Source organism: Capra hircus, chromosome 19, assembly GCF_001704415.2.
Source record: "Capra hircus breed San Clemente chromosome 19, ASM170441v1, whole genome shotgun sequence".
Classification (NCBI taxonomy): domain Eukaryota; kingdom Metazoa; phylum Chordata; class Mammalia; order Artiodactyla; family Bovidae; genus Capra; species Capra hircus.
Window position 1 is genome coordinate 47,934,325 of NC_030826.1, and position 15,457 is coordinate 47,949,781.

A 15,457-nucleotide genomic window follows, 5' to 3' on the forward strand; every position below is an offset into this window, starting at 1 on the left:
AAAATGTTTATCTCAATCCTTTTCTGACTTGTTGATTTTCATCTCTGGACAAAGTCAGACATTCTGAAATATAAAGAACTCTGCTTACACATGAGAGCACAGATAATATTCGGAGAGCCTGTAAGGTACTGCCAAAACTGGGCTCTCCCATCTTGTTGTGGGCTCTCGCTCCTGAAGGACCTGGTCCTTTCCATCATTTAAAGTCCTTGCTGATCCAAGCTGGCCCGGACAGGTGAGGCAGGGCAGTCTGTGGTTACCTAGCTGCCAGCATCTGTGGATGGCAACCAGGTTTGCTGCTGAATGGACCAGATGATGTATGACCTTCTGATATATGCTAATATTTTTCCAACTAAAAACACTGTTTTGGAACATTTTATTAATGAAGGGAAAACATTTGCTGTGTTCAAGAGAATAATGAGTCATGGATTAGGGATGAAAGAGAACATACCAGCCAGACCTGAATCTACGGCCAAAGGAGAATTATGATAGCATGGAATAAAAGATGACTCTGAAAGCCCCCAATCCTGGGATTTGCCTGGCTTTTATCCAGGAAGATTACTTTGGGAACTGAATATGATTTCCCAGCTGTAGGGAGTCCATGCTGCCCACCATCACCAGGAACACAAGATCATAAAATGGAAGCTTGGTAGAGTAAATGAGAAACAGCCTCTGCCTTCCACTTCCCTCAATGTACAGAGCTAATAAAGTGACTGACTTGGATGAATGTCAAATCTTACAGCCCTCAGTTATTCCAGCCTCTATAAAAACAAAATGAGTAATTTGAGGTTAGAGAAGATAGCTTCTTATAATTATGATTACAAGATTCTAATCATTAGAACTTAAAAAAAAATTAATGTAGCATGACTTCGTAAAGACCAACCAGCCAGAACTATTCATAGAAAAGCCTAGAGCCATTTATACATGAAATCTAGATAACTGTAAAAAAAATAATAATAATAAAGATAAAGCTTGTCTCAACTGATGCCCTGAGTGGATAATCACAATTTGAGTTGTAAACATACCCTTTGTGTACACGTCATCTCTTCTCTTTGACTCTGTTATCTTTTTTTAGTTTATTAAAATCACGTATAACTGTTTCTCTCTTTTTCTGGAATGTTTCCTCAGAAGCAGATGAGCAAACGTCCATGTCACCCCAGGACCAAATCCCAATTACCTTCTTTTAAAGTCCATTTGATGGAGCCTGTCCTCTTGCTGACGGCATGCAGACTTCCATCCAGTGTTGACACAAACAGCAAGGTTTCAGGAAGTGTCACAGTGCTGGGACTCCCAAAAACCTGCAGTGAGAGGTAGAAGAATCGATGTGGTCAATATGATTCTTCTTCTTGGGTGTGTACAACCACAGACCAGCTCCTCCCTTACCTGAAAAGTTATCCTTCTAAGATCCACCACGTCACAGATAAAGAAACCGAGGTTGACGAGATGAAGTTCCCATCAAGGGCATGTGTCTGGACAGCAGCTGGTTTAGGACGAGAACCAGACTGCCTTGTTCCATCTGAGTAACAGTGCTTCCCACACAAGGGCTGATGACCTAACATGTCAGGGACGGGGGACTCTGAATAGTCCAAGGCCAGCCTCCACTGAAACAGACGGGGAGAGTATGTATGCTCAGCTTTGAGTTCCTTCTCTTGGTTATATTTTACTTTCTGAAACCTGGTTATCTTGCAAGACTCCATACTAAAGCAGAATGCCAACACACCGACACGCACTTACGAAACTTTAAAAGGCAAGCAATCTGGCTCAGTGGCAAAGAATCCGCCTACAACACGGGAGACTTGGGTTCGATCCCTGGGTCAGGAAGATCCCCTGGAGAAGGGAATGGCAACCTGCTCCAGTATTCTTGCCTGGGAAATCCCCTGGTGGGCTACAGTTCATGGGGTTGCAAAAGAGTCAGACATAACTTAGCGACTCAACAACAAACAATAACAAGGAATTTGGGGGAAATATTTAAAGCAAAATAGGAAAAACAGCTCTCATTATAGAAAGAGTTTATATAATAGTAAACACCAAGATTTTGAGAGAGACATATCATAAAAGAAAATGTATGACTCAGGGAGTTCAACTTGGTGCTCTGTGACAACCTAGAGGAATGAGATGGGGTGGGAGGTGGGAGGGAGGTTCAAGAGGGAGGGGACGCATGTATACTTATGATTGATTCATGCTGATGTATGGCAAAAAGCAACACAATATTGTAAAGCAATTATCCTCCAATTAAAAATAAAATCTTAAAAACTTCGCCATCATAACCCAAATTATTCTTCACATAATAAAATACAATTTAAATTAAAACGTGCCTTTCATCTTTAATGAATTTTTAAAAGATTCTACAGAAAATAACCAAAGGTAGTGAAATTTACTTTCTCATCCACTATTGATTGGCAATGAAAATTATGTTAGTGCAATCTTTCTGGCAAGCATAAAAGTATTCATGCTTTTGACTCTATAGTTCCTCTTTTACATCCTAAAGAAGTTAAGTCCAGCTATGGGAAAAGCTCATTGCACAATGATACTCATCAAAACCCATTTATAAAAAAACAGGAAAGACCTGAACACTTCTACATGGCTGAAACAAATTAGGACACAAACAGTCAATGGAATATCATGTAATCATTAAAATGGCCCATGGAAGAATCTACAATATAGAGAAAAACTTGTATGTGTTGTCACAGGAAAACTATAGAATCCAAAATGTAATGTTCGCTGTGGTTATAATTAGCTGACAGGTTTTTTTTGCTTGCCTGTCCTCTGGGTTTGCTAGGAACTGTACACTCATCCACATGGTTTCCATGGGAGTGAATGTGTGCGTGTGTGTGTGCGCGCGCTCAGGCACATGCGCAAGCAGGCAATAGCTGGTATGGTTTCCTAGGATAACTCCCTTCTGAAGTCTGGGTCCACTCAGCAATGCCACCTGTAATGAGATTTTCTCTTCTTTGTCACCGCTGTCACACCAATCAGCTGGTTCCTGCAAGTCTTGAATTAAAAACAGGCCAATGCAACTTGCTTACACTGCAACAGTTTAAGTTTTGGTACAAATGCTTTTTTTAAAAATACAGCAGTATGGCTGGCTTTTAGCACGAAACATAAAGACTGCATGGGAGCCTGACCCCCAAAATACCTGGTCACTCTTGGTAAAAGCCAGGATGACACTAATTAATCTCCTAAAACAGATGGCTCTCTCCAGGGCAGCCTGAGCTGGTGGGATAAACACTCCAGCGCCTGCATGCCTTTTCCAATGTGAAGACCCCCAGGCGAAGGGGCCACGCAGCTGCCAGAACCTCCTCTACCTCTTGCCTGTGTGTGGCCTGCAGGGGAGAAGCCCTACCCTCCACTTTGCCCAGGGCGAGGGCCCCTTACCTGGGATGAGTGAAATAACTGCAAGCCTTTCAGTTCCTGCTGAATCTACTCTCCAGGTTAAGCCTTAAGGCTGAGAAGAAGAACCTGTTTTTAACTTCACTTCTGCAAGTAGGAGATCAGTCTCAGTACAACCTGGCTAGGAAAACAGAAGCCCCAACGTGGTGGCTGCCCTGGGCGGAATCCAAAGTCTTGTACACCAATTGTCTAAAATTATTTTGGACCATGGGGTATGGATGGTGACTAGCCTCTTCTAGACCTGCTCACACCTGAACACATATCACCTGGAGCACCTGGCCTGGAGAACAGAGCCCTGTGGTGACCACTGAGGCTGGAGCTACTCGGGACCCTGGGGGAGGGGCTACCTCCATTAACAAAGGGGAATGAATGGGTCCTCGACTGGATGTGGGGTGGTGGGATTAAGTTAGGTGAGGGTAGTGTGAAGGTCGACCAAATGAAATGGGAACATGTATGCATATCTGGGGGCCAACAGGTGGAAACCCCCTCCCTCTGTCACACAGTCACCCTGGGAATAACCATTCTTAGGTCTTGGGAATCACGTCAGAAGCAGGTTGAACAATCTGGGTGGCTGAAGTACTAAGAAATTAAACTCAGAAAAAATAAAAGGGAATTAAACTCGGGACGTTTCCGTGGATATGTTTTCCTCCATGTGGAGAAAGCTGGATGAGAGCGAGAAAGATAAAGACAGAAAGAAGGTTGAGAAGAAACAGGGCAGGAAAGCTAGGAGAAAGACCCTGGCCTCCAACACTTCTCAGGCCTGGCCAAGCCCTGTCCTTGGGCCCAGGGACACCCAGCCCGTGCAGTCAACTCCCCTGTTTGCTTAAGCTTGTTAGAGCTAAGTTTCTGTCCCTCGAAACTGAAACAGTCCTAAATACACACACACATAGACACACGCGCGCGCGCGCGCACACACACACAAGTATTTTCAATATATCTATAGGAAAAAAAATGTAAAATTATAGCCCTAGTTTTTTCGCCTTTATTTTCTAAATTTTCTATAATATGATCATAAAAAAGAGATGGATAAGTTAGCAGGTAGAAGAGAAGCTGGGATTTAAAGGACCTTCAGCAAGCCCCTAAATTCCAGAAGCCCTTTCCACCTCAGGGTTATTAGGTAACCCAATCACCTTTGATCATTGAAATCCACCAAATAAGGGACAGAAGTTTAGAAACACAAAGGTCTCCCGGTCAGAGAGTGTACATCCAGAGAACAGAAGAGTTTCACTGTAATTGAAGCCTACAGTACAACTATAATTAACTAAATGCCCCCAAATACATCTCATCACAGTCTTAATACTTAAAGGGGCCAATATTTACTAAAACATATCAGTGCTGCTCCACTATTGGCATGGAAACGAAAATTAGCTGCTTTGCCTGAGCATCTTGGAAACCACAGGAAGAGCAATTGTCCATGGTTGGTTGGTGTCTTGAAATAAAACACTCATCACATAACTAACATGGTCTTCTAAAAATCTCAGAAAGACCAGGTTTGGCCGGAAGTCGAATTTAGCAACTGAGAATACTGAATTAATCACAATGTCCACAGTGACGTCACAAACCCCATCTCACCAGACAGATTTTTCTCTTCTCTGAAGCTCTTGACAGTCTCAAATTAGAGAGAGACACTCTGAGCAGCATTAGTCTCTCATGAGGCAACTTAATATCACAAAATCTCCGCCTTTTTCTTCTGGCATTTTTTAAAGCATTAAAATGCTTGCCCTCAGCTACAGCTGCTATTTGTTGTTGCTGTAGTTCAGTCACTAAGTCGTGTCGACTCTGCGACCCCATGGACTGCAACACACCAGGCACCTCTGCCCTTCACTATCTCTCAGAGTTTCTGCAAATTCGTGTCCATTGAGTCGGTGATGCCATCCAACCATCTCCTCTTCTGTCCCTACCTTCTCTTCCTGCCCTCAATCTTTCCCAGCATCCAGGTCTTTTCCAGGGAGTCGGCTCTTCGCATTGGGTGGCCAAAGTACTGGAGCTTCAACTTCAGCATCAGTCCTTCCAATGAATATTCAGGGTTGATTTTCTTTAGGATTGACTGGTTTGATTTCCTCGCTGTCCAAGGGGCTCCCAAGAGTCTTCTCCAGCACCACAGTTCGAATGCATCAATTCTTCGGTGCTCAGCTTTCTTTATGATCCAACTCTCACATCCATACATGCCTACTGGAAAAACCATAGCTTTGACCACATGGACTTTTGTTGGCAAAGTGATAAGTTGCTATAACTCACGTGAATGCCATAAGCAACTAAATTCTGTGTGTGATACTGAGCACAGCTCAGAATGATGTGTATGTGAACCATTTAAAAACACCGCTTCATGATGACGATCTGGCACATCACCTGCACCCTGTTGGTGTTCCATTTTCCCTGCAATGGATAAAAGGGCTTCAGGCCCCAAAGCTACACACACTAGTTTCCAGAGAGCCTGAGAGCAGAAAGAAAAGGTCTGATCCTGCCAATCAGCCTGGAATCTGCCTTGTTTTTCAAACTAGTGGGTTATATACTCCTGGCTTCATTGGTGACTTCTAAAAGAGTAATTGCAGTGACATGGCAGAGGCCGTGGCGGGTAGTCTAGTCTAAAATGAGACATCCATTAGCTAATTGGTCCTCCTGGAAGTCTGGCCCTCACACATGAGGTGACCCTGACATAGCAACTCGGGAAATGCCCCGTCTGAGGACCAGAGAGCTGGGCAATTTGGGCCAGATGATGCTGGGGAAACGTGTGCCTGTAAAAACAGCTTATTTCACTTAGGTTGATTCCGTTGTTAAAAGCCAGCCCTCACTGCTGCTCGGCTCAGCCAGGGCTGCCTCCTGTGAAAACATAATTCCCAGGCTGGATCCTCATGTTCAATTTTCTTATTATAAAGCAAGATTAAAATGCACCACTTGCTTTGCATTTCCCACAAAAGACATGAACGCAGCTACCAACTGCTCATACAGAGATGATTAAAAGGTAGTTAAGTCTCCAACAATCTCATTTTCTAATATTCTAAACTCAGCTAATTGTCAGTTGCTCCTGCATTAATGAACTCAAATGATTATATTTCAGGCAAGAAAAAAAAAGTCTTTCCTAAAACAAGCTCTGGAATAACTTTGTTTAGTACAGACAAAAGGGACTGTCTGTACAAACACTCACAAACGGCCTCTAACACATCTCTTTTTTTAAGATTAAAAAAATAGATATATATATTTATTTATTTGGCTGCATCGGGTCTGGTTGCAGTCGAGACATGTGGGATCTAGCTGAGGAGGGTTCGAACCATGGCCTCCTGCATTGGATATGTGGATTCTTAGCCACTGGACCACCAGGCAAGTCCCTTTAAGATTTTTTTGATGTGCACCATTTCTAACTTCTTTACTGAACTTGTTACAATATTGCTTCTGTTTCATGTTTTGGTTTTTTGATCACTAGGCATGTGGGGGGTCTTAGCTTCCCAACCAAGGATCACACCCTCATCCCCCAGCACTGGCAGGCCAAGTGTGGAACACCAGGGAAGTCCCAAACCTACCAGTTTCTAAACTAGAACTTGGGACGGGTCAGGCCAGAGGCAGCTCCCCGGTGGCTGGAGAGGAGCCCACAAAGCTGGGGTCTGGTTGCAGTTGCCCGGCTACCACTGACAAGGCTGCTCCCCTGCACGCGCCCTCTGGCCCCTGAGGATGAAGCAGGAAGCACACCTCGTGCTGCTCTAAGATTCAGAACACAGGGCAGCCCCCTGCTTCCCCATTAGGGTTTTCCAAGAGGCTGCGTTTTCCAAAGAAACACAATTCTTAAATTTCAGACACTTATTTCAAGCACCAGCTCACGGTTTAACAGACTACCTAATAACAATGGTCAGAAACAAGATCAATGAAGTTGGCACAGACCTTTCATCTCGAAGTCAGAGGGAAGAAGTGGGGCCATGCACACACATGTCTGACACCCCGATTTCCAAAGTGATCTATACATGATACTGTAGTATTGGTCCTCTCCCCAAACTAGAGTGTCCTTGTTGTTTAGTTGTTAAGTCGTGTCAGACTCCTTTCTGAACCCATGGGCTGTCCATGGGATTTTCCAGGCAAGAATACTCGAGTGGGTTGCCATTTCCTTCTCCAGGGGATTCTCAGGAACCCAGGAATCAAGCCCACGGCTCCTGCTGTGTCTCCTGTAATGCAGGCAGGTTCTTTACAGTTGAGCCACCAGGGGAGACCACAAAAAAAAAAAAAAAAAAAGAGGATCCGCACACTGTGAACAAGAGAGCCACACACTTCTCATGTGGTGTGCAAACTGATCAGGTCTAACCCAAACGCCCACCTCCAAAAGCTCAATTTACAGGCCCTTTCCTGTGAAACTTTCCCCATTCTTACCTCCACCCCAACGGACCAAACCATTTATAATAAATAGAATACAATAATCTAGCTAATTACAAAATGGTATTATTTTTCTTTCAGGAGTACCACATTGATTTCCAGGATTTGCTGAGAGGTGGGGTTTTTTGCTTGTTGGTGTTTTTTGTTTTAACTAATTTTTTCCTGCATGGTTATTGGATTACTGCTACATTACATAATCCTCACTTTTAGTTTTACTTACTTAATTTCTATCTGAAAGACACAAAGGCCAAGTCCATAAAAAGCAGAATTTTAATTTGGAAAATAGTTTAAAATGTGACAGTTCACTACCTTGGTAGTGTATATTTTAAGGCACAATAAATCCATAAAACTTTTAAATAAAGACATGGAAATATCGCTTAAGTATGCTTGAAGTATAAGCAGAGGTTAAAGGGTGATTCCAAACGTTCTAAGTTATTCTTGCGGAATAATTTTACTAGTTTTCAAGCCCAAGCCCCATATAGAAAGAGTCTAATGATTGTGTCTTTGAACATACATACTCTCCCTGGCATAAAGAATCTGCCTGCAATGCAGTAGACACAGGTTTGATCCCTGCTTGGGGAAGATTCTCCTGGAGAAGGAAATGGCTACCCACTCCAGTGTTCTTGCCTGGGAAACCCCCTGGACAAAGGAGCTTGGTGGGCTCTAGTACATAGGATCGCAGAGTTGAACACAACTGAGTGACTAAACCACCACCACCAAGGTTAAGAAAACCCTTCCACCAAACTGAAAATACAACACTTGTATTAGTCTAGCAAAGATATTGGCATGTGTCCAACAGAAAATCCTTATACAACATCAGCTCAGTTCAGTCGCTCAGTCGTGTCTGACTATTTGTGACCCCATGAATCGCAGCACGCCAGGCCTCCCTGTCCATCACCAACTCCCGGAGTTTACTCAAACTCATGTCCATCAAGTCGGTGATGCCATCCAGCCATCTCATCCTCTGTCGTCCCATTCTCCTCCTGCCCTCAATCCCTCCCAGCATCAGAGTCTTTTCCAAAGAGTCAGCTCTTCGCATGAGGTGGCCAAAGTATTAGAGTTTCAGCTTTAGCATCAGTCCTTCCAATGAGCACCCAGGACTGATCTCCTTTAGGATGGACTGGTTGGATCTCCTTGCAGTCCAAGGGACTCTCAAGAGTCTTCTCCAACACCACAGTTCAAAAGCGTCAATTCTTCGGTGCTCAGCTTTCTCTATAGTCCAACTCTCACATCCATACTTGACCACTGGAAAAACCATAGCCTTGACTAGACGAACATTTGTTGGCAAAGTAATGTCTCTGCTTTTGAATATGCTATCTAGATTGGTCATAACTTTCCTTCCAAGAAATAAGCATCTCTTAATTTCATGGCTGCAATCACCATCTGCAGTGATTCTGGAGCCCCAAAAAATAAAGTCTGACATTGCTTCCACTGTTTCCCCATCTACTTTCCATGAAGTGATGGGACCAGATGCCATGATCTTAGTTTTCTGAATGTTGAGCTTTAAGCCAAACTTTTCACTCTCCTCTTTCACTTTCATCAAGAGGCTCTTTAGCTCCTCTTCACTTTCTGCCATAGGGTGGTGTCATCTGCATATCTGAGGTTATTGACATTTCTCCCGGCAATCCTGATTCCAGCTTGTGCTTTTGCACCTATAACCTGCCACCTGGAACCTATAACCGGCCACCAACAACCATTCTGCCTTGTGCAGTGCAAGGCTCCCTGCCTGGGCTCCAACCCACTGCACAGCAGGCCATAACGGTAAAAGGAAGGTAAAGTGACTTTTGGTTGGTTGATGAAGATCCATTACAGTACTATTAAGACTTAAGACAGGCATGCAAGTGAAGGAAGGATTCCACAGGAAAGATTTCCAAGCTGTTTTGCTTTTACTACTTAGGACCGGGGGAATCTTGAGAACAATTAAGATTGCATATCACCAAATGTAGAATAATAAATTGCAAATGGACTTAGAATGTGCTAGGGAATCAGAGCTTCTAATTACTAACCTTAGCAATAACGCTTGGAGGTGAGAAGGGCATTGGGTGCTGAGGGAAGTGCCAGTGCCAAGGCGCCGTAAAGAGGAAAGAAAATAAGACTTGCACATCTGCGTGTGTGGGTGTGATGGGGGAGATGGTTCCTGTGGATAAGAAAGCAGAGGCATGGAAAAATCACAAGTAGACTGGATCCTCCTGTGGGCTATACCCAGCTGAAAGCCACAGGATGGGTGAGCGTATTTTGAGAGCTATGGGTAAGACATTTTCTGGCTCGTCATACCAGATCCCAGTCCTATAGGGCTTCCCACAAAGGGGAAACCTGTGCAATTAAGCAGGAAGTTCCTCAAAATAGTATTATGTAACATAGTCCCTTGGCAGGCCCTAAACGATTGAAAACAAAATAAAAAGACATCTTTGTCTACAATTCTATTTGCAGCCACATTATATACTTCTGGCTACAGACTCCAGCAGAGTCTGGCTCTTTGCAATTCTGGTGGCTTCACAAAACTACTAAGTGGGGTACTGTCATATTTGGCCACATGGTAGAAGACTGTGCCCAGAGATGGCCAAAAAACCACCAAGAATTCTCCAAAGCAGCATGCGACTGAAATCAGTGCCCAGTAAATGCCGGCACACACCCATTACGTAACAGTCTCCTGTTGAAAAATGAAGCCCCCATCATGATCAGTGGAGCAGGCTAGAACAGCAGCTCACAAAGCCCTTCCTTTGAGGGTATCTTAGGTAAAGGTCTGATGAGACAGATCCAACAAAGTGTAACAGAGTCTGGCATCTTCTGTTATCTTCTGCTTTCTTATCCATAGGAACCATTTCCACCATCACACCCACATACGCACACATGCAAGTCTTATTTTCTCTCCTCTTTACGGCGCCTTGGCACATCCCCCGGCACCCAATGCCCTTCTCAACTCCAAACGTTATTGCTAAGGTTAACAATTAGAAGCTCTGATTCCCTATTCTAATCAAACTGCTCCCCATCCCCTGTCTCACTGACATACCTGAATTAAGAGTCAAGTACTCAGTATGGGTTTCCCTTGCGGCCCAGCTGGTAAAGAATCTGCCCATAATGCAGGAGACCTGGGTTTGATCCCTGGGTTTGGAAGATCTGCTGGAGAAGGGAGAGGCTACCCACTCCAGTATTCTGGCCTGGAGAATTCCATGGACTGTATAGTCTGTGGGGTCGCAAAGAGTCGGACACGTCTGGGCGACTTTCACTCACTCAGCTCAAATGTGGAGACTTTTATACAGTCATCTGTACACAGCGACACAGAAACCTCATTGGGTTTATCCCAATCCAGTAGACTAAGGATGAAGAATGGAATTAAAACACCGGTGATATTAAAGAGACATTTAATTGTGTCTATGTTTTAATGGTTTCAGTCTAGGATAAAAACCATGCCAAACTCTGACACATTTTGTTTACCCGTGCTTATATCAGCACTAATCCGTCAATTGTATATATTTCCTGCTAATCAGCCCATCGGCTGCTGTTTCTTGACATCGGGTCAATAAAGGTAACCGTGACATTTGCTTTGGATGGGAGTCGGGTGTCTAACTGGGATGCAGAAAAAGGGCAAGGTTTAGCTGAGCAGTGCTGTGAAGTTTCCAAACTCAGCCACTGAGACAGTTAAACTAGCATTTGCAGCAATTCTTGCGTGTGGTGTAATTAACCACCACCCAATTCTTTGGTGGTCTAAGCTGCTCCCTTAATGGATCTGATAAAAGGTTCCTTGTAAGGCCACATGATTTCTGACAGTAAAGGTGTGCTCATTTCACAACAGGTGAAGACACTTTCCCCAACTGGTTCTGGGGCCCCAGGCTAAGCGTCTAAGTTCAAGCAGCTGGCCGTTCCCTTTGTCTTCGCGGTCCCTCTGTCATCAACTTATATTGACCCCAGGGGAGGAGCAAATATCTTTGGGCGTGAAAGGAGCTACAGGAAACCCTTTACCATACTGTGGTCAAGGTACCAAGCCCTGTTCTTAGGGTGATATCGAATCTCTAAAGTTGTTAAGCGTTTTATTAATATTAAAACTAAAACCCAAGGTTTCACCATCATTTAGTGGTTGAGATTTAGAATGCACGTATCACCACCATTATTATTCAGTCTTCTTCACTGAAGGGAAACAGCAGCAATGTAGGCCTTGTAAAAAACTAAGAATCCTATTAGGCTCACTCACCTTCATGAAGCAGCATGGTAAACAAACAAAACCAATAAAAGTCTGATTAGACCATAAATTCATAAGGGGACTACCAGCTTTACAAAAAAAAGATTTTATCTATCTGAGTAGCACATTCATCTGCAGTTAAACCTATTATTAGGAAGTCTTCCTATGAAAACCCCAAGGGAAAAAAACTCAATTAGATACCAAATTTTTCAGTCTTAATAACAGCAGTTAATCTGAAACTGTCAATTTTGCTCTTTAAACTTGGTAAGAGATTCCTTTCTGCCAGAGACGGACGGAAGGGGTCGAGTAGAAACTGGATAAATGCTCTAGTTGAATAAACATCCATAAACAACTGTATTTATGTATTTATGACATAATTGCCACCTAGGCCTGCCAGATGTTGCCAAGCTTTATAATGGAAGTCAAACACTATGAAATCTGCCTGAAGTTGAGCTCCTTGGCCAGATCGACTTTCCCCTAGACAAGAGTCCCCATTGTCTGAAGTACGTCTGAGGATTACCCACTGCCTGGCTGGCCCCATCCACCATGCCACCTTCCCCTCTCTAGTTAGCTGATGGTCCCGGAAATCCACATGGTTCCAGACAATACAGATCAAACAAGCAGGGGCTGTTCACGGCTTCTGGGATATGTAACTCCAGCAACGAAAAGAACTGGAGAAGGTCACCTTATCGCAGCCTCTCAGCTCACAGGAGAGGAGTCAAGGCCCAGAGGGTGAAGTGACTAGCTCAAGGCCCCACAGACTGCTAACCGGACTGGAACCAATGTCTCTCTGCCTCGCCTCCTGGTCCTCTGCGCACTGTACCACACTATAATTTCCCTGCTTTAAATCACGGTTTTCTGAGAAACACAGGCTTCAATTACTTGAGGCCCGGAGTCCTTTGAGTCTTGCTGGAGATCAACACTGTTCTGATGGGGAAGGGGTTGGGACCTTTCAGATGAGACACCAAATTTGTAATACATAGGTACATAGCCACCCAATAGACCAAAAGGCACTGCAAATTATACAGGGTGGGGCGTTAAAAATAAATGTTCTGGATAAAAATTCCTGAGATCCCACTGTAGATCTAAGTGGGCGCGGACAACATCACAGGAAGTCAGAGATCATGGCCTTAGCCACTATAAAAAATATTCCTGGAATCCATCTATCCAGCCCCGTTCTGATGGTTCTTTAAAAAAGTGCTCTTTGATGATGATGGTGATGATACAGGGGCCACTGCCCATTCCTTTGATGAAGTGAGTCATTCTTTTAATGCCAGCGCCAAGGAAACGCACATTACTGATTAGCACTGGACGACTCCTTTTGCACATGGAGGACCACTTTAATAACATACGTACACCCATGAGCCTCACGTAGCAAGCCGTGACAGCTTCACTTTGCAGGAATAAGATGCGTCCAAAAATATCGACTTTTTCACAGCAAAGAAAATCGTATAAACAATAAGATCCTACTGCATAGCACAGGGAACTGTATTCAATATCCTGTGATAAACCATATTGGAAAAGAATATGAAGAAGAACGTGTGTGTATATATGAATCTATGTATAACCAAATCGCTCTGCTGGCTTGATTAGAAACCAACACAACATTGTAAATCAACTATCCTTCAACAACAAAAAAATTTTTAATAAAAAATAAAATCGTATGTCACAGGATTTCCATACTCGCAGCATAGGTTTCTATTTTCTAGGCTCTTCTGAGAGGCAAATATAAACATCCCAGTGCAATTCCCACACATTTGGACAGAGATAGGAAGTGAAGAAACCGCTTGGAAGACTGTTGGCACAGGCAGACCTACGGAGTCGTGGTGTGAAAACTGCCGCCCGAGAAACTGGCCGAGATGGAAGGACCGCTGCCTCCCCCGGCGTATCTAGGGTGGGCAGGAAACGGGAGCAGGAAAGAATCACCCCAGGAGGACACCACGCCTTCGGGTTCGAGGAAGAAGCCCTTCCAGACACAAAGGAGGACTGAACGCCCTCCGGAGAAAGGAAAAATGCCGTCCAGGGCCGGGAGGGGAGAGGGCACAGGTTCCTAATAGGACATGTTCTGCCGCCAACAGGCTGCATCCCAGTCGGCCTTCTGCTTTCTCTGGAGGTCATCCAACCTCACCGCCAACTTCTCGGGGCCAGAAGAAAGGCTTCCATGGGCAAGTGACCTGTGGGGCAAGGTGGCTAAGCTTCCTACTCTGTTTTTCCGTTTGAAAACTGAGCAATAGCAGTATCCCATTGAATGCTCAGCAAAATAAATCTGAAGGATGTCAAGGACAAGAGCTGCGCAAATATTAGGGAAGGCCATCTTATTAAAGAAAACTGGTGCTGGCCAAAGATACCAACAGAGAGTAAACAAAACGCAAAACCTGATTATCCACTCCGTCCCAAACCTCAGGTGCTCCCCACCTTTTGCTCTTGTGGGCAGACAATACAACGTAAGAGCTGGTGGTGACAAGGCAGCAATAATGTAAGAGCTGGTACTGACAATCTAGAATAATCAAGAAGCGCTTGAAATGCTTGGTTTGTGGTATTTAAGAGGGAAGAATAATATGACTGCTGAAAAGGTGTCCACCCCACAGTTCTAGGGCTGTATTTGGATTACCTGGAAACTCATTTATGCAATAGCCCCCATTTTCTGACGACGCTGAACAGCTCAACGTATGTTTGCTATGTTTCATGTTTTGTGCCCGAACAGTATAATGTGTCTGCAAGAAGAGCAGTCACTGACTTCTCTGTGCCTTGGTTTTCTCACCTGCAAAATAGGGGCAACAATAACGCTGATTTCAAAGCATTGGTGAGTTAATATATAATGGGTTAAAATGTATAAAACTCTTAGTGTACAGTCAGCATCACGTAAGTGTCAGCTCTTATGACGATGATTAATTCAGGCTGTGTAAGACGCTAGGAATTTTTTGGGATGACAGAGGATGAGATGGCTGGATGGCATCACCAACTTGATGGACATGAGTTTGAGCACGCTCTGGGAATTGGTGATAGACAAGGAAGCCTGGCGTGCTGCAGTCCATGGGGTTGACTGAGCGACTGAACTGAACTGAATACCCTAGGATCTAATCACAACAATGATCTGATCCCTGCCCTTGTGGAGCTTACAGTCTAATAAGGGACCACAGGAGTAAAAAAAAAATATTGCACAAACAGAATGGCAAATTGCAGTGAGTGCTATACAAAGGGCATCCCAGGAGCCACGAGAGTGTATCAGAAGCCAATCTGGTCTGGTGTTGCAGGGGGCATGGATCATAGTGTCAAATGTTTTTCACAAGGCCTAACAACGGAATGAAGATCTGCAGGAACTGGGAGGTGGGAGGAAAGAAGAGAAAAATCTCCTGGGCAGAGGAAACAGCCTGTGCAAAGGCCTGGAGACTAAAAATAATTTGCTGGATTTGAGGACCTATCAGGCCAGTGCTGCTGGAGAGAGAAAGCAGAGGGGTTACTGGGACAAGGAGGGGCTGGGGACGCAGACAGAAGGCCCAAGGGTGTGGGGACTTCCCTGGCAGTCCAGTGGTTAGG

The 15,457-nt window shown here is 44.3% G+C and overlaps 1 protein-coding gene across 1 annotated transcript in view; it reads right to left on the reverse strand.

Moving 5' to 3' along the window:
• ERN1 (endoplasmic reticulum to nucleus signaling 1) overlaps positions 1-15,457 on the reverse strand; it is an 83,190-nt gene that overhangs the window by 52,531 nt on the left and 15,202 nt on the right. The window contains exon 2 of the mRNA XM_018065355.1: positions 1,175-1,295. Coding sequence (XP_017920844.1) covers positions 1,175-1,295 — 121 coding nt within the window. The remainder of the gene's footprint in view (positions 1-1,174; positions 1,296-15,457) is intronic.